This window comes from Mycteria americana, chromosome 6 (genome assembly GCF_035582795.1).
Source record: "Mycteria americana isolate JAX WOST 10 ecotype Jacksonville Zoo and Gardens chromosome 6, USCA_MyAme_1.0, whole genome shotgun sequence".
Taxonomy (NCBI): domain Eukaryota; kingdom Metazoa; phylum Chordata; class Aves; order Ciconiiformes; family Ciconiidae; genus Mycteria; species Mycteria americana.
In genome coordinates, this window is record NC_134370.1 from 22,213,903 (window position 1) to 22,232,992 (window position 19,090).

The 19,090-nt window shown below is 42.3% G+C and overlaps 1 protein-coding gene across 4 annotated transcripts in view; it reads left to right on the forward strand.

The window, feature by feature from the left end:
* The window catches only part of WASHC2C (WASH complex subunit 2C), a 182,236-nt gene that overhangs the window by 140,738 nt on the left and 22,408 nt on the right, over positions 1-19,090 (forward strand). For 2 of the 4 annotated variants that reach the window (XM_075504963.1, XM_075504965.1), the window contains exons 1-16: positions 2,936-3,013; positions 3,086-3,199; positions 3,725-3,889; positions 5,510-5,575; positions 6,243-6,416; positions 7,077-7,170; positions 7,572-7,630; positions 8,480-8,527; positions 9,898-10,002; positions 10,540-10,627; positions 11,867-11,935; positions 12,305-12,417; positions 14,653-14,725; positions 15,514-15,570; positions 17,612-17,776; positions 18,379-18,512. In XM_075504963.1, coding sequence (XP_075361078.1) covers positions 2,969-3,013; positions 3,086-3,199; positions 3,725-3,889; positions 5,510-5,575; positions 6,243-6,416; positions 7,077-7,170; positions 7,572-7,630; positions 8,480-8,527; positions 9,898-10,002; positions 10,540-10,627; positions 11,867-11,935; positions 12,305-12,417; positions 14,653-14,725; positions 15,514-15,570; positions 17,612-17,776; positions 18,379-18,512 — 1,569 coding nt within the window. In that variant the 5' untranslated portion in view covers positions 2,936-2,968. Of the gene's footprint in view, positions 1-2,935; positions 3,014-3,085; positions 3,200-3,724; positions 3,890-5,509; positions 5,576-6,242; positions 6,417-7,076; positions 7,171-7,569; positions 7,631-8,479; positions 8,528-9,897; positions 10,003-10,539; positions 10,628-11,866; positions 11,936-12,304; positions 12,418-14,652; positions 14,726-15,513; positions 15,571-17,611; positions 17,777-18,378; positions 18,513-19,090 lie in introns of those variants that run through there. The other 2 variants (XM_075504964.1, XM_075504966.1) reach the window with 2 other exon arrangements.

Sequence of the window (19,090 nt, forward strand, 5' to 3'; positions counted from 1 at the left end):
AGCTTTCACACTAGAGCAAAAAACTTTCATCACTATTGTCCTAGTTTTAAGTGTTGTCTTATCAGAACTAAGCAGATGATTTATGGTCTGACAGCAGTTTGGGGTAGAAAATTTTTAGACAAGTCTAACAAGCAATTTCAGGATAGGCAGTGGCTTTTTCCACCATGGAGCAACAGTGCAGAAAATAGACTGAAGTAGGACCAGGAAGAGATCCATAAAGGTTTGTTTCCTCTTGCACCATGCCTACATAACTATAGCATCCCATTATGCTGTGCTAGTTCTTCTCCAGAAACTGGAGGGCAGAAGAGAGCAACAATTGCAGTATGTGCTAAGTTTCTCAAATCTGTCTTGTGTATATTTTCCTCAAACCCTTTGTGTCCTGTACTCTGGCCCACCTCTGCAATCCACAGGGGCCTCCCAATAACCTCCTGACTGCCTGACCCCACCTTAAGCACTTTCACTGCAGCCTTCCAGGGCCCCATCAAAAGACCTTTGGCTCATTTCACACTGCTGCAAATGCACAAGGCTGAGCAGTTGCATGGGACTGGCAGAATTACAAGGAACACCAGTCTGCGGTAACTTCTGTCCTTGTGGCCGTGCAGGAAAGAACCTGTCCCCCAGACTGATTCCGGAAGCACTCTGCCCTGCTCTGGAAGGTCCTAGGGAATATGAGCTGCGCAGACACAGATCTCAGGGCCACATACAAATAGCAAGCGATGCCACAGAGCTAAGGCATGCCTGTAAGCATGGATATCAGAGAGCTCAGCTCTATGCTGTCTTACATGTTCTGTTTCTTAGTATGCAAATTAGACCCTGATGACATGTGTGATTTTTGATACCTTTACATTGCATATTCATTTGGAAAGTTCTGAGGGGAACAGCAAGTTATTTTCCTTCTTGCCATCTTCTCTCTAACCTTTAACAGGAACCTGTCTAAACTCCTCTCTAAAAGGAATTTTAGGACTGAAATGCTTTTTGGGACCCTGACAGTAATGTTTAGGTTGGGACTTCTAGAAAGCAGATTTTTATTGTGCCATTCGTAGCCCTCTTTGCTCAGAGACTGGTGCATGTATCACAAATAAACAATTTCGCCTAAGGGAACATTCGGGCTCCATGTTGCTGTCTTTTTTTTTTTTTTTTTAATGGAAACTAATCTGCAAGACCCCTAGACCTGAAGCTGCCTGATGGTAAGACCCTATGTTTTTCAGCATCAGTACACATAGAGCATATAGACCTCATGTTTTGTAACGCACAAAGTTCTGTGCCAGCAGAACTTTGCATTATCAACAAAAGATATATTGAATTTTATTCCACATATTGGTGAATAAGAAAAGTAACCAAAGGCAATTTTTTCTGGTTTTTGCAATGTTGCAGAGGAAGGAACTATGGCAAAACACTAAAAGCCTTGGAGAATAATTTTAGATTAATCCCATCTGTGTGTTTTTTAACAACCTTGCTCAAGACGTTGTGAAACTAGCCTAGGCTAATATTTTTCTACTTGTACTTTGTTAGTTTGTGCTTTATTATCAGTATATTAAAATTATTTAAATTCTACTAGGGTTGAAGGTCTGAGCCAGTTTAGTAATGGTATCTTGTTATAGAATTACAGGAAAATAGAATCGAAAGGAATACGATGATACTTTGCCTTTAGAAGTTCCTATGGCCCTAATCTAGCAATATCCTTCAAGTATCTGGATGTAGCCATTAAAATAAATATATGAGAACCTGGAGATCTTGGGTGTTTTTTTCTTATTTAAACTAAGAACCCAAGTAAGAAGTAAACCACACAGTGCCTTGGTTCCTCACGAGGTTTTCTGTGGTATCAGTGTAGCCAAGTGCAATAAATAAATAAATAAATAAATAAACTCCGTGTGCTAATATCAAGGGTTGATCTAAATTGACCATTTCCAGCTTTAGTTACCTGCTGGAAGAACAGATGATTTTATTGTCATTTCCTTTCTTGTGAATTCACTTGTAATAAAGAACATATGAAATACAGTGGTATGACAAGGTTTGTAATCCATTGGAAAAAAATGACTTAGCGAGAAAGTGGGAAGTTAGAGTGGGTGTTTGACCTGTAAAGGCCCAGGGATAATTGGCTGTGAATCCCAGTTTGGCAATTTGCACCGTATATTTATTTATGTATATAGTATTTTCTTCTAGCAAATTCTGGAATTCCAGCGTGGGTTTATTAAGACTAATCCAGTTTAAATGAAAGGAGATTTCACCTGACTTGTAAGGTAAGTCTTACTAAACTTTTCCTTACTAAACTTTTGTAAGGAAAATAGGAGGAAGGGGTCCCCCTCCACTTGTAAGACCGTGCATCGGCATACCCCATTGCAGCGCTGCAGCAGGGAACGCTGCTGTGCTGCAGGTGCATCGCCATGGCCTGCTACTCCTGCCACCCTCGGCTTTGTGCCCCGTGCAGAGCAGGGCCCCTCTGTGCACGTGTCCATTACAAGCCATGAACTCTCTCTCAGCCCAGGGTGTCACACCCTTGAAGCAGTTACAGCGGTCGAAGCCATCTTCCATCTGGTTCTTCATTCCCCTCGCCTGGGAGATGCAGTCCTCACAACCGGCAGAGAGGACGTCGTGAGCATCCCTCACCCAGCTGGGAGCAAGCTCAGCCAGCTTAGCTCAACCACCCCCCGGGGGCTGTACGCTGTGACAGCTGATTTAGGACGGGGTGGGCGCCCAGGTGAGTCCTCTGCTCCTCCTGCTCTGCCGGACTGGGCTACTCCTAGCAGGGTGGGCCGCCGGCCGCCATAACGCCGACGGGGAGACGCCTCCGCCCACGCGCCTGCGCGGGGGCGGCTGGGGGCTGGGCTCCACCTGAGGCGGGGGAACGCTCCGGCCGCGCGCCCCCCCTGCCGCCCTGCCCGTACGCGCGCCGCGCGGGGCGGGGCGGGGCCGGGCGGCGGGTCACGTGACCGGCACTCAGCTGACGGCGGGGCGGGCGGCGCGGCGGATGGCGCCGGCGGGCGCGGAGGGAGCAGCGCGGCCCGCGGTCACGGTGAGTGTCGCGGGCGGGCCTCGGCCTCCGCCTCGGCCTCCTTCTCCTTGTCTCACTGCCCTTCTTCCGCAGATGAACGGGGCCTCGCAGGACGCGGCGGAGCAAGAGCCGGTGTGGGAGCGGCCCTGGTCGCTGGAGGAGATCCGTAAGGGCAGTCAGAGCTGGTCCTTGGCCTCGGACGCCGGGGTGAGTGGTGCGGCCGGGACCGGGCCTGGGTCTGGAGAGTGAGCGGGCCATGGCTGCGCCGGCCGCGGCCTCGCTGGAGGCCGGTGCTCCCTGCCCCTGTGGGGCTTGGGGGCTGTCGGGCGGGGCCGTGTGCGGGGCGGTGCTGCCGCCCGCTGGCCACAGCAGCGGCCGGGGCTCGGCCTGCCTGCGTCGGGAAGGGTGGTAGCAGCCCTCTGGGGCCTCGCCGGGCTGAACGCGGGGAGGGCAGCCCCAGTCAGGGCCCGGCAGTCGGCAGGCTCTCCCGTTGCTTTAACCCTCCGGTCCGGACAAGAAAACTAAAATGAAGAGTTGGCCCGAAAGGAAATGCAGAGTGGAGTGGAAACAGTATAGGATGAGGCTTGGTCCTGGGTGTACGTGGGGGTGCTTTAGTCTAAACTGTGTTTATTTTGATGCTTAGTTGAAGTGATCAACTCTGCCTGTGTCGTAAACGATGTCAAAAGAAAAAGGAGTTGGATGCTGACTATTGCTTTCCTCTGTTGTAAACAGCTTCTGCATTTTCTACAAGAGTTCTCACAGCAAACCATTTCCAGGACTCATGAAATAAAAAAGCAAGTAGATGGATTGATCAGTGAAACAAAAGCCACGGACTGTCGCCTTCATAATGTCTTCAATGACTTTCTTATGTTGTCCAATACACAGTTCATAGAGAACGTGAGTATGTTCTTGTACGATATCAAGCTTGTACTTCAGACGTTGGTGTGGTCCTTTACTGTAATGGGGAGACGTGATTTGACTTTTTGGCAAGTCTGATGTTAATTTAGAGATGAAGTGGCTTTTAATTGCTTTCTGTTAAATGATGTTCTAATTCCTTCAAGAGTGGTTTACTATCCAATATTGTCAGGTTCCCTTTTGCCTCTTCTGAGGTACCTTCCTTCCTTGTTTATACATGACGTGGAGATCAGAGTTTCATCTTTAGGAGTGTGAGTGAGCTGGGATCTCTGGGATGTCTTGGTATATCTTTACAGGTAGCATTTGGCTGCACTTGGCTGTCTAAATATGAGGAATATTATATGATGCTGTAGATTTGCCCAGTGGTTTTATTTTAAGCTAAAAGCAGTTGGTATTAAAGGTCTTGGACTGCAGGCAGTTGTCTGTTACATTTGGTCATGATGAGCTTACTTGTTGGTTAATGTTCCCACTTCATGCATATAGTTATTTTAGAAAGGTAAAAGCTAGACTTGAAAGCCTGCTACAACATTGTATCACAAGGAGCATGTGTATAATTAAGATGTAGAGCTTTAATAGTCTTTCAGATTTGTGGAGGGTTTTTTAGGACTGTGAGTTTTATTGGGTGTTTTGTTTTGATCAGCGTTGTTCTCAGGCCACGTGTTTCTCATCTGAAGCCATGATGCTATTATTGGAAAGATGCTGACAGAGGACAAGGGATGGAAATCTGGATTTCTGTTGCGGGGTTTTGTGGTGGTGGGTTTTTTTCAGAGCTGCAATGTCTTTTCTGGCCTACCTTTGCTGTTCAGCATAACGATTCTGCTGAGAACAGTTTGTACCAAACATCTTAAATCTTGCATGCCTGAAGCTGTTTGTTCCCAAATTTAAGTGCACAGAAATAGGTCTTCATTTCTAGTTCTCAATTTAGTTAATGTGAGAAATCTGTCTCTTCCCAGGGGATAACTGTACCTGTGTTTGAGAGATTTGGATTTAGGTTTGCAGGTTCAAGGGAGACTTTTTATTCCCCTGTGTCTCTTTGTAGCTGATCCTACAAAAGAGTGCTAAGAGAGCTGAATGGGAGGGATCATCAGAACAAACTGAAGGCTGAGGGAGGTTGTGAACCTTCTCTGTAAGTACAAGAGAAGCGTAAATGCTAAAGAAGGAAAGCTACTAAATGACAGAAAACAAAAGGGAAATAGCCCATAAGTAAACTTAGGTTTGACTTTGAAGGTTTCTAGAATAGCTCTATGTTAGGGGGTTAAAACAGTGCTTTCTAAAATTATTTTAACCTTGTCAGGTCGATCTGTGAACAGAGTTAAATGGTCAGCTTGTCTTCTACTACCTCAGTGACATTTGCAGTCTTGAATTACCTTAGTTGGGTTGAGAGGCTGCCTGACGGTAACTTCACGATGATGACTTCAATGCATGAAGGAGGCTATGAAGATGCTTGGCATCATCCATGGCTCCTTTTTTTAAATCTGTAATGAATTAATTTGTAATTAATTACACATTAACAATGTATTTTATTTTGTTGGTTGTGCCTGTGGTTTAGTCCTTGCAGCAGTATATTGTTCTTACTTGAATTAATTTTGCTTGACTTTTTAGAGAGTATACGATGAAGAAGTGGAAGAGCCTATTCCCAAAGCTGATGTTGGAGACAAAACAGAGCAGGTAGTTAACTTAAGCTGCCTTGAGTGCTGGCAATATGGTTGCACCTTCTCATTTTCAAACTTATTTTGCGGACATTTACAGCTTACAAACCAAACTGTTTCCTTTCTCCTTGAAGTCTCTCTGTTGGATAGGGTATGTCATTCAAACATAAAGTTGACAGTAACATCGGAGGCTACTACAGTGTATGGTAATCTGTTAGGGCCTCCCCAAGCTCAATACTGTGTCCAGTAGACAAGACTTACACATCAATTTTCAAATGGCTATGTGTGTTTTTTCAGCAAAAGAACCGAGGCCTTAGGCCTTCTTACTGGATTCAAAAGTAGTGAATTGGGGAAGCAGAATCTGACTGCAATTCCCAGGGATAAAAACTCAGAGAGCTTTTTATATGTCTTACAGTCTAGATGTATTATACCATAAATGTTCCCTTGATGGGCTGGGAGCATAAATAAGATAGTACTGTGCTGGTGTGGATGTTTAGAACATCTCTGTTTCTGTGAGTAATGAAGATGAATTAAGTGAAGCAAAAAAAGGTTCTGAAGGTCTTTCTTTTACACATAGCAAAAAACTTTCATTGTACTAATTTGAAGTTAAAATTTTGCATGCGTGTTGCAGTGAGATTGAGTCTTGAGTAAAATGCAATGATAATGTGTTGTTCCTGTTACTAAAGGAAAAGACACGGGAACAGAAAGAAGCTGATCTCATCCCCAAAATCCAGGAAGCAGTGAATTATGGATTGCAAGTTCTGGACAGTGCGTTTGAACAGCTAGACATCAAAGCAGGCAACTCTGACTCAGAAGAGGAAGAAAGTAACGAAAAGGTGGAACTGATACTTGAGCCAAAGGTACAGAGACCTGTTCTTGCTGGGAGCATGGGTTTGTTTGGCTTTGTTGGACTTGCTCTTTGCTTCTGTCAGCAGTATCATTGTGTTGGTATAAAACTGGTATTTGTTACCTAAAAAGAGGATTTGATGACTACATCTGGAGAAGTGCTCCTTGCTGAGCTGTTCCTTGTGTAGCCTGCTTGTCTTGCAATTGGGTTAGCATTAAGGTATGGCACCCTAAAGGGAGTTAGCTTAATGGCAGTGAACTTGGGAAGGGAAGCCTCAATTCTGGGTAGAGTGGGACCTTTAGATTTCATGCTTTTCAAGTACAAACTGTATCTTCATAGGTGGTTTTTACTCTCCCAGTAATTAAGAACCCTAGAGGCAGGATTTGGAGTAAGACTGATGCCTGCAAGTCTTTGTAAGGATATTCTTCTGTTAGATGACACCTAGAAAACAAGTTGGGACCACACAAATACAAGTAGCCCCCTTCTTTGACAGTGTTAAAAAGGAATAAACCCCAGCTGGCCCACCCACTGGCATGCTGACTTGAAGCATGTGTCTGGTGGGACTGTCTTTAACAAGCTTCTATCTTCCTTGAGTTAAAACAAGGGGTGTATGACTTCTGTCTTTGTCAGCAATGTAGAGATGTCAGAAAGACCTGATGTTGTCTCTTTCCAGGATCTCTATATTGACAGGCCTTTACCTTACTTGATTGGCTCTCAGCAGTTTATGGAACAAGATGATGTTGGCCTTGGAGATCTCTCTAGCGAAGGTATGTGCTGGCATGACCTTTTATTGCTATGCAAGTAACTAGTTCCTAATCTGAGACTTCGGTCTGTTTTAACTCACAGCTTGAGTTATACTGTGTAGTGTTCTTGCATGTTCTGATGCACGCTGTAATTAGCTGGGGAAAAAAATGAGCATCATGCTGTAACATCCACTTTTCCAGTATGCAAAGCAGTAACTTCGCAGTAACTTGTGCCCTGTGTATTAGAAATGCAAAGTGCTGAAATTTCAGCAGCCTTCAAAGTTTTTTCAAGCCACTCTTTTCCACCTGATTTTTAGTTCTCTTCACAAAACCTTTACAGTTGCTGTCAATATGTCTGGTGACCACATTGCTCTGTGTACAGATGTCGTATCTGATCTTAACTTTTCTGTTTTCATTTAAAATAGAAGGATCAGTAGATAGTGATCGTGGAAGTGTAATTGACAGTGAGGAGAAGGATGAAGAGGTAAGTGACAAGTGACAGAGTACCAGCTGCTTTGCACAAGTGTTCATGAGTCCTTGGTTGTGTGTGAGGCCATTAGCTACCTTGCTTTTTCATGTGGGGACTCAAGATAATATTGCACAATGTCTGTTCCCTATGGTGGTTGTGGCAAATGTGCTTTTTTATGCTTTTTTTGTTATTTTGTTATGCATGTTTGAATAAGCAAAATTTGCTTATTCTTATGCAGTAGTTTCCTCTGCAGCTTTTCAAAGGAACAATAAAGTGGTATTGGCTCTAGCTGCTGAATACTTCAAACTGAAGTGTTTTATTCCAGCCTAATTTCGTTTTGTGAAGCAAATCGGATTCTTATCAAGAATTGCATTTATGGAGAATAAATCTGTTGTAAATTACAGTTACAAAGAATGGGATGGAAACTAACAGGAGCATGTTTAAAGGTTAAGTAGGTGTCAGTAATGCACCTCCAGGCTTTGCCTCGTAAATCTGCTGCATTGGACTATCAATTTCTGATATGTTTTGCCTGCCTTGGCTGGGATGTTCTGCTTTGTAACTGTGCTGTGGAAGCACTCCCTTTTTCCTGAGGAGTTTGCTTTTGATATCTTTGCTCAATTAAAGTTAAATCTCTTTTGAGTTAATCAGTGCACTGTCAGATGGAGCTTGCTGTCTTTGCTAAATTAATGACTTTCTAGTGAGCTCTGTTCATAAAGATGGTCAACAGTGGGGAAACAATTCCTTGGTCAGGTCACGGTGGGGGAATTTGTCCAAATGTAAGCAAGTCCAGAGCTTCTGAGCCCTCTCTTGACCACTGGACAAAAATAATGTGTGATACTTGTCTTTGGGTCTTTTGTGTTCCAGGAGTCAGACGAAGAATTTGGAAACCCTAGTGAAGATGACCAAAAGATGGTATGGTTTTACACCCTGGTGCAACTTGAAACTTGTGACAACTTTTGCAACTTGACACTTCTAACACAGTGAGGATGCAAGAAAGAGGAGATAAGAGCTCTAGACAATTAACTATTAAAAACTTTGGTTAAGCCTGATTTGCATAACTTTGTATGGGAAGGTTGTCCTGGCCAGGTGGCACTGTGTTGTGAAACTGAACCTGATTGGGCTTAAAGACATGCTTGCAAGCCATCATTAGATGCAAAGCATATGTGGGATGGCATTACCTGATGTGTGTTTTCCTCAGGAATAATTTTGGAGTCGTGAGAGTTCAAAGAATCTACCCCAGGAAAATGACGCTCCTGTAGGATTATTTGGTCTATAATTAGAATTCTAAACTTGCTATGCAGGAAGGAACAGTGCAGTTTGGGTATGACATGAAATCAAAGACATGAACAGTATTAAATGTTTGAAAAGTATGTCCACTTGGATAATGAATTAAAAGGGAAAAGAAATGTTTAGATTGAAAAATTCAAGCCTGACTTTAGTCGTTGGTAGTAGGTGGTAGTAGGAGAAGGAATCTTACCCGTGTTTAGGTGTGCTACTGCAAAAGATGTTTATGCTGGGGATACTCAATCTGAAATGGTTTAGTGCCAAAAGAACAGTGTTTGAAAAAGCAACCCTTTTTATCTATATATTGATGAAACAATGTTACAAAAGCACTCAGATGTTACATTAAGCTGTATTGACCTTCATAGGATAACTTTGTATGCCTGATGTATTTTAAGGTGAGCAAATATCTTTGGGTTGTTTGTGATTTAGTTCACTTCTGGGCCCTTGTCCATGCCAGCCCCCAGCTCACAATTCAATTAATCTTTTTCATCCTCTTTTTCTTATTGACGTGACTGAAGCCAAGATGTGGGCATATATTGTCTGTCATTCTGCTATCCATCTTAGGAATAGCTCAAGATGATATAATTTTTTAATAGCTGATCACAGTGTTCCTGAGTTAAGGCTAAATACTAGGTCCGTAGTGGAGAGGAGTTCATAAACTAAGGGCAGCAGCACAGCCAAAGCAGTTCAGGCTTGTGTATAGTAGCAGTATGCTCCTTGTGAGGAGAGCATTAGTGTCCTCAGTTGCATCTCTGGTCTGGAAATGTTTGGTGACGCAGCACAGGGATGTGGGGTGTACTAGAGAATGCAGCAACTTGCTTGGAGCTTAGAAGCATTCCTTCCTTACCTCTCAAAAGCTGTGAAATACCCCAAACTAGCTGAATGTTTCCCTCCTTTCACTAAGTTTGCTTTGAATATTTTATCTAAGCAGATACAGTTTTGTGCTTGTTTTGTATGCCAACTTCAGGAGAACACAACAGGGTATTACTGTTTTTTAGAGGACAGCACAGATGAGTGATGAAGATGATTATGATGGCTGTGATCTCTTTGACTCTGAAAAAGAGGAAGATGAGGATGGAGACTTAGATGAAAGCACAAGGCCTGTAAGTAATTTTTGCCTCCCTGGAGAGAGAGATTTGACTTCCCTCATGAAAAATCTGTCCTTACAGAAATTATAATGGTAGCTCTCAGTTACCTGGGATGGGATCCTGTAGAAAGGGCCTGTAAAAATTCTGAATGGTCTTTCAACATGGTTGTTCAGGCTTTACCCCTTTAAACTGGGGGACTCCTGCACCCTAAGCTGGCATCAAAGCTGGCTTTGAAGGTCATTAAGAAATTACTTGTTGCATTTGGGTGCGGTAAATGCTTCTTGCTTGTCCTGCTTCTAAAACTAGATGACATTAAAAATTATGTGATCATAAGGAACTAGAAATGGCTTTTTTTCCTTCTTGATGCACCCATAATCTCTAAATTGCTTTCTTAATAAAGCTGCGTTGCCTCTTCTGAGTGCTTTAATCAGGGTCTAGACAGGATATTGTACAAGTGAGGCTGTAGAATACAGTGTTTATAATTGCAATTGCATCAAGTTGGTAACCGGATTGTGTATAAGGAATATGCTGTTATTTGTCCCTACTCCTCAGAAAAAGAAGAGGCCAAAATCGTTTGCAGATGAGCTGGCAGCCCGAATCAAAGGAGAAGTACCAGTCAAACAGGACGAAGAGCATTCGTGTAAGTTAACTCTTTAGCTTTGATAAGCGCTCGTGAGGTAGTGGGATACTCGTGAGAGAGTTGGACAGGAGATTCTGTGTAACAGAAGCTTCACAGATCTGTTATTTGAATACGTATTAAGTGAAGGCCCAATGAGAGGAATTAAAGACACTATTTTGTCTTCTGAGAAACTTTTTGACCATAATTTATAGGAATGAATTGGAATCCACCGAGTGTTATAGTGGAAAACATATTGCTTTCAGGTGAGACAGGTCACTCCCCAAGCACACACATTATTGGAAAGGTTTTCTCTCTAATCTGATTCTCCCTCTGCTTGTAAAACTGCATGTTTGACTGTGTGTTCTTCCCCCTGTTGCAGGTAAGTATGTGGAAACCACTGGTCACTGTAGTCTTTCTGTGAGCCCTACAGTGGAAAACTGCTGAAGCAGTAGACTTATGTTTTCAGGGAGTGTAGGTTGTTTGTGTTTTCCTCTTTATGGCTTAAATATGCTGCGTTTTGAGGACCTTTTCCTTGCTACTGTTTTCAGTGACATTTTAGACTAAATACTGCATTTACTTTTGCACCGCTTTCAAAGGGAGAGACCTCTCTCAAGCAGTTATTCTTGCAGCAAAGCAGCAGTTGAAAATAGCTGACTGAAATTGAGGTGGCAAGTGCTTGTGAGCCTGCTTTTGTCCTGTAATTTTGAGAGCACGAACAGACAAGAACAGCATGTGTGTGTTCTTGCTAGATGTGTTCTTGTGTGTGTTCAGCTAGATCTGCGGGTATCAGTATAAAACCTGCTAGCTTACCTTGTTCAGTTACAGGGAAATCTTCTGTTCATTGAAATAACCTTGAGATGGTAAGGCCAGAGGGAATAGAACTCTGGCTTTGCCTTAGTTAAGTGAATCAAGGATAATATGTCTGGAGCCATTGAGATGCTCAAAGGTTCTGCACGCTCTGTATGGGATCTCCACCATCTGGAATGCTGTGTTGCTCTCTGGCGTCTCAGGTGACACTAGTCTGTGTGTGGCAACTGTGTTGAACCCACAGTGTCTGACAGAATGATGCTATTACAATTTTATGTGCCAATTTTAGAACCTTTACTTAGTAGAATTGCTTCAGTGGGCTGATTCATATGAAAACATACAGGTCAGCTTGGGTAGGTTTATTTTTTTTAGGTTCTCTTTATCATAGATTGATCACAGCCTACAAGTAAAGATGGACTACTTGATTTATGTTTTGAAATTTTCTTCTTAAAGCCCTGTCACCAGAGACCAAAACAAGGAAAACCCTGAAAGAGAAGAAAGAAGTGAGAGTTCCATCGGATGGTAGGATTTCCTCCTCTCTTGTTTTTGAATTGTGGGCTGGAATGTAAGACACCGCTTAGGAAATTGCAGCATCTACTCTAGAAACCGGGTGGGATATCAGTGAGCGTCCTTCACGGTGAGTGTGTACACAAATCTAGGTTGTGATGTGCATGTAAAACAAGGCTAGAAACAGGCCTAGTGAGAGTTCCTTCTTAAATGTGGTCTTGTGGAGCAACCGTATACAACCCAGTCTGACTACAGCAGCTTCTCTGCATGTGTCATGTTTATGGGAGAGACTGGATGGAATCAAACCAGTTTTTATTTTGGCTGTCTCTTTAATTCCCTTTCCTTAAATTTGGTCAGTTGCACCACAGCTCTTGTGTTTTCTAGATGAAGATGATGATATCTTCAAGCCTCCTATGTTGACTGATGAAGACTTCACACCCTTTGGGTCTAGGGGTGGCCTCTTCAGTGGTGGAAGAGGTCTCTTTGACGATGAAGAGGTGAGAATGATGGAGAGGGTAGAAATGGAGTGTGTGTGGCCGCTTTTTGAAAACAAAACAAAAGATCCTGACAAATTCTCACCTGTGGAAGGCAGGGAGGGGAAACAACATTTTGTTGCTTGGTAACATTCAAGCATAGTGGAACAGCGTAGCTTTCGAGTGGAGAGAAAGAACTACCCAAGTGAGGTACTTACGTTCCCCTTGGCACAAAGCCCTCTCTTCTGCAGTAGTGCTGCTAGAGATGCAAGTGTGGTCCTATTGTTACATTAGGTTCTAATTCCAGCAGAGCTTACTCAACACCTACCTCACTTTTATCTGTGGAGGTAAACCAAAGTGCATACTGTTTGTTTATTTTAAAACGGAAGATTTCTATTAAAATGCCTGTGAGAATACTGTGTTTTATCATTCTCTCTTTCTCTCTGTCTATGGGAGAAGTTTGAGAGGAAAGAGAATGTGATGTCATTTCCATTTTATCTTTCACAAACCATATCTGGACAGTGATGCTGTTGAGTTTCTCTGTCTCTGTGCTGTTAAAAGTTCCCTATTGCAATTATGTTCTTTCATCTCGTTATTGTACAATTCCTGGGTTACCTGCACTGGCAAGAAAAGTTCACCTTAAGCTTACTCTTGTGCTGTGTATCTATAGCTGACTTGAAGGAATGGCACAAAGTTCATTTCTGACCTTATTTTAGCATTGTGCGTGTGAAGGGGGAGAGAAACCCAATATCAGGGATACTTAAGATTTAAGAATCTGACAGTGTATCTGTGTAAAAGCAAATGATTGCCTCTGATTTTATCATGCAGCTGATATTGGTAACAGTCAAGCATAGTCCAGAACAGTAGCCAAACTGTTGCCTTTGTGGGATGTTGTGTTCCTCATTGCAACTAGAACAAAATTCAGGTGTTCTTTGGAGCTGAGGAAGCTATTAGACTGAAATTTGGAAGGAGACCTCGTGTACAGCTGACCTCAAGCTTACCGTGCCAATCTGGTAGAATATAGCCAACAAGCATTAGACAGGGGCATTGTGTGAAGGGAAGAGGATAGTTCTATGCAGTGCTTTCCACTCAAATGTAGCCTTTATTGAAAAAATATTAATGTGTTTTCTTTTTAAGTGGCAGCCAACAGCTTAAAAAAAAATCTGATAGTGCAAGCCAGCTTTGCGTTGGTGCAAATTCAGATGAAGCTATCATTAGAGCCTCTTGATTACTTATTGCCAAGACTACTTTCCTCATCCTGTAGACACAGGACAGCCAAGCAGATTTGTCTGTGACTGATGCCTGCCTGCATATACTTGTTCTTGGTTTGCTGTTACCTGAAAGTTAATCATCTAGGAAGAGCAGCTTATCTTCACTTACCTTGTGCAATGGAGGACGCCTTACTGTACCAGAAGGTAGCTACAGTAGGTCAACAGGCAAATAGTAACTGACAAATGTGCAATAATTCACATTCCTGCTGCAGCCCTGCGCTCCCCTACTGTTTCCTAAGTATTGCTGCCTTCTTTCCACAAAGCATTATAACAAAGACCGTGCATTTTGAGTCTCCAGGAAGGCAACCTCTAATACTCAACTTCCTGTAACAAGGAGGCTTTCAAGAAATTAAGTGGTCAGTACTCACAAGATCTGGAGGTTTCCTGGAAATCTAGGCTGTGATTCTTGGGGGATCGGCACAGGGCAACTGCAGCCTGGACACAAAGACTTTTGTGGGACTGTCCTGCAATGCATTTGAACTATAACTTATATCTCTGCACCATACTGGTGTCTTAGAGTCTCCTTAGCAACAATATAAATCATTCATCTTAACCATGTGAAGTTCAGGAGTATTTTTATGCTTGTCCTGACTGGAATTCTTCCTTCAAACCTTACTGTATAAGCTTCAATAGGAGAGCTTAGAAGAGTGTAATCGGGACCTAAACAGCTGTACATTAATTAGTCTAAGTCCTTGAAGACGTGCAAATAAAAGGTCATTCCTTCTCTGCAGTAAGCAGACTGATAATCAGTCTAAATTAAATTTTAGGAGGTAGAAAGTTACTCTTCTGAATGCGTGTGCTCAAGTTAATGCTTGAGTACCTAGGCTTAAGTCTATATGTGCAGACATCCTTTTAAGAAGGGAGTGGTGGTTACCTCCTCTGTCTTGGCTTAGAAGTGGATATTCTACGTGGACAAATCAGCAGCTGTCTTTTGCTACAAAAAACAAATTCACCACTTCTCCCCCTTTGCATTTTCATCTACAATCAGAGTGATCTTTTTGCTGAAGCACCAAAAGGAGAAGAATCAAAAGAGAGAGAGGACCGAGTCCCCATAAGTGAAGGTAAGAACCAATTGTTGCCTCCTGTAGTCCTGTCTATGCTGTCATTCATCACCGCTAGCAGCTAGACTGTTTTGTTTCCAAACTAGAAAGTCTGGAGTAGCAATTGTTGGCAAGTTTCTTCTCCCCAGTCTTAATAGAGAACAGCTGTGTTTTCCTTGAATTTTAAATGTGTTTGTTCACTATGGTCTCTTGCACATACCTACTGTCCTTGGAGCTGAAAGGATGTCCTTACTGATGTTGGCAGAGCTCTCTGCATGCACTGGGCTCCTGCTGCTGAAGAGTACTTTGCAGGATCCAGTTGTGGGTTTGAGTGGAGTAAAGATTTCTTCTTGCAGATTAATGCACGTCTGCGTTTCCCATTAGCTGCATATCTAGACCCTTAAGGAGTCTGAGCACACATTCTGTACTGCAGCAGCTTTTACTGAAACATTGTATTTGATGAATTTTCAGATATGTGTTGGGAGGCTAAGCTATTTTGTTTTGAGTGTATTGTATTGGAGTGGTTTTGAGTGTGTGAATGTGAACTCTTGTAAGTAATGCGATATGTAAATGTGTATCATGTTTATAAGATTCAGTTTAGTAGAGCTGTTTTGTAGAGTTTTAATGGACTTTATATATATCTGCAAAAAAACAGAAGTTCAAGGAGAATGTCTAAAGTTCTGAGCTGTTGAGGAAAAAAAATGGAGCTCAGAAGATTTCTCAGATTCCTATTTCTATGGTAGAGTTCTGAAGGCTTTGACAGCATAAAATAAGTACATCCATTTGTATTGTACTTCCTATGATTTCAGTGTCCTCTACAAAGTCCCTAAAGAAAGTTCCTGCAGGTGCAGTATCTCTGTTCCCAGGTATGATTCATTCAATAGCAAATTGCTTCATGCACAAAATGCTCTTTTCTTTAAAACCTACTGGGGAGGTTTTGAAGAAAACTATCCAAATACAGCAGCACTGCATTGCTTGATTGCGTGCTTAATGACAAATATAGGTGCTTCTACCATGCTAAGCCTAAACTGCAGCATGCTTTATGGATAATCAAGATTCTGTAGGAGCTCTGAAGGTAGATATCATTGATGGCAGATATTAGCAGCTGTCAGCTTCCAGTGTTGTGCTATGCACTTTTAAGGATGTGTGTTCCTTTAACTGATATTATATGGTTTAAGTGTGCAGTGCATGCAGTCACACCTTCCCTCTGTACTCTGAGAAGGAAATGCATTTTGATCTTGCAGATTGGATCATATTCCTTTAGGTTAGCAGAACAGTTTGAACATCAAGATCCTATATTTTTGTGGCACAGGTAAAGACGACCAATCTTTTTCTCTGGTTTTGATTAGGAGGATCTGCATACATGGGGAAGGACCAGATCTGTAACTTGGAGCTAGAAAAAAAAAAAAAAATTGTACTAAGATCCCTGTTCCATATCAGACTTCAAGTTGAGCAGTGAAAAGAAACATGTCACCAGTCTCTTAGAATCAACCAACTTTGTTTTCTGTCTCTGTGTAGGGTCTTCACCTGATTGAGTTATGTTAATTTTAAGTTTTGCCCTTTATTAAGAAAGGCCTATTTTAAGACTATGGCTTCAGTTAACTGAGCCCTCAGTCAGGATAATTTTTAGAGTAGGACATACACAAATACAGCCTTTTTACTCCAGGATCAAAGGTATACATCAGCAATGGTCATTCAATATAATTAAAAGACTTGGTAGCAAAGTTTAAAACAGCAGATTGAGGTTTTTTTTATCCTTCGCTCTTTCTTGGAGATACTGTTGCGTAAGCAGTGAACTTCCCATCATTCTGACAGTGTCCTGTTCTAGTTCATGAGGAATTAAGTTATATGTAACATTTATTCAAAGTCTTCAATTGCTCCCTCTCAGTAACTTGTAGACAAGCTAAAGTCACCAGAGAAAAACTGAGATTGAGGCTCCTTTGCTATTCAGAATTGCTTGATGAACACATTCTCAGTGAACAGTTTGTTTAGGAACTTGAGAATGTTTAATAATTAATGAAACTGTGGCTGTATTCCTGTCAATCCTGTGGCACTTTCTAATGGTGTGATACACTTTTTGTTATAATAAACTGCTGCTATGCTGGTCAAAATTCACGCAGTCAGCTGACTTTTAACCATATAGCAGTTGTTCTACTTTCTACCAACCTTTCAATTAAAGTATCTTTTTTTTTTTTTTACCACTTCCAAGCATCTATACATAAGGAGCAAAAAGTCAGGCTTAGAACCAGGCTGCCTATTTTTACCAAAAATGCTAAAAGTGTTTGCAGACAATCTATCAACATGCACGTATTGCTGAAGCAGGACATTTCCACACCAGATGTAGAAGAAACAGTTGTTACCAGCTTATTCTAGTTGGTCCCTGCCGTATCTGAAGTACGCAGGAATCTTGGGACCAAACTCAGCCTCATACTGCAGTACTGCTAGTGGTCTTGCATGGCAAGTGCGGCTCCTTGGGAGAACTCAGCCACCTGTCCTCCCCTCTCCTCAAGCACCTTACTACTTTTATTTGTCCACAGTGGTGTAGCTTACTAGTTAGTAAGTAGGATTCTGGTTTGGGAAGTCCATAGGGACGACAGTGTGGGACTGCTGGGTCTTCTAGCTTTAACAGGGAACCTAGCTGCTGTTCCTAGGGGAGATGAGGAGTTTTGAGGAAGAAGTGACTGCAGTGAGAGTGAGGGGCCATCTGTCTGTGACTTGGCTTTATCAGGAAGTTTCTAGCTAATGCTTTTGATGTCGCATTGTTGCAGGAGCGCATTAAAAGTTGCTGTGATGGAAACCGCCTGGCTCCACTTACTATAGCACAAGTTCAGCTTTTCAGTAACTCTGGCAATGATCTCTGAGTGGGTTGGTTTGTTTTGTGGTTTTTTTTTCCCATCTGACCTGCAGGAGGAAGTGATGTGTTTAGTTCCACTATAATTGTCGAAAAAGACAAGAAACCTGCAGCACAGAGCACAGAGAAGACTCCTAAACAGCCTGGGAAAGTTGTTCTGTTTGATGATGATGATGATGACGACTTCTTTGTGGGAGCAACTAAAAAGCCTCCAGACTCAGGTACCTCTTTACATGTGCAGTGGAAGATTAAACATTAAAGGTCATCAAAATTCAAACTGATAGGAACCAATGAGTTACAAAATTCAAACCTGCATCACTGTTACTTCTGCTTGTGTGTTTTGGGTTTGGGTTTTTTTTTTTATTGTTATTGCCATTTCTTTTCCTCAGAGTGGTGTGGGACTGGTTTATTTGTATATGCTCTCCACCGACTTCCCTCTTTTAGGATGCTCCTTCTACTGCTAGGGCAGTATCTAGACTTGAATCAGGGAAATGGTACAGACTTTATTCACACAGCCTTGAGTGCCTGTGCCCAACACTCCCGATTGGCAGGCCTTTAAAGGTGCCAAGCCAATACAAAACACTGCCTTTAGAGGTGCCAGCTGACTCTACCCCAATGCTTGTTGACTGCAGTCTCTGTCACCAGTGCTCTCAAGTAAGTGGTGTTTCACTTCGAGAGCTTGTCTAGCTTTTTCTCTTAAGACTCTTGATGTTGGTCATCTTTAAAAAGGGAGCATGGTATCTTTTGAGACTGGTATCTTCTCTTGTTCAGTAGTGGCTGTTCTGTTCTTGTCATTCCCTGTTTGTTTTGTCTCTTAATGCAGTCAAGTCCACAGCTGACCTATTTGATGATGATGAAGAAGGTGACTTATTCACAGAAAAACCTGCCTTTCCTTCTGTGGTTGCTGGCACAACTAAAGAAACAGAAAGCCGTAGGGAGACAGTCATGGGAAAAAAGGTAATGACATATAAATGGATTGTATGGCTAAGGTTTTAGGAAAAAGTTACTACTGCAGCTGAAGTAGTCTTTTGATGTACAACATTATGGAAGTGCCATATTTGTGAAACTGAACTAGGTTCATAGGGTCTTCCATGACCCGAGTGCTTCAGGGATCCTTAAATGCCTTTTGCCTCTCAAACTTTGGGTTTATTTGAGGTTTGTTTTTTTGTGGGGGCAGTGACTGGAAGAATCTTATTAAGGCAGGATTGAAATGAGAGCAAAACAAGAAGCCTCTGATAATAAAAAATGTTTATGAAGTTCATGGCCAAAATGAAACCAGCCTGACTTAAGAACCTCTGGTGTCACAGTTCTGTGCTGCGGAGACTGTGTTCGCACTTACACCAACTGCTGATAGCAACTTAACTGGTAACCCATTGCTTGTATATATTGTGGGAGAGGAAGGTGGATGCCACAGTTCTACCTAAGCGTATATGATACTTGAAGTGTTAAAAAAGCTGTTTTTCAGCTGAAAACTCTGAAGTTGTAGAACTGAAGCTCTAAATGCTGTCCTGAGGACACATGTACAGAGTTATGAG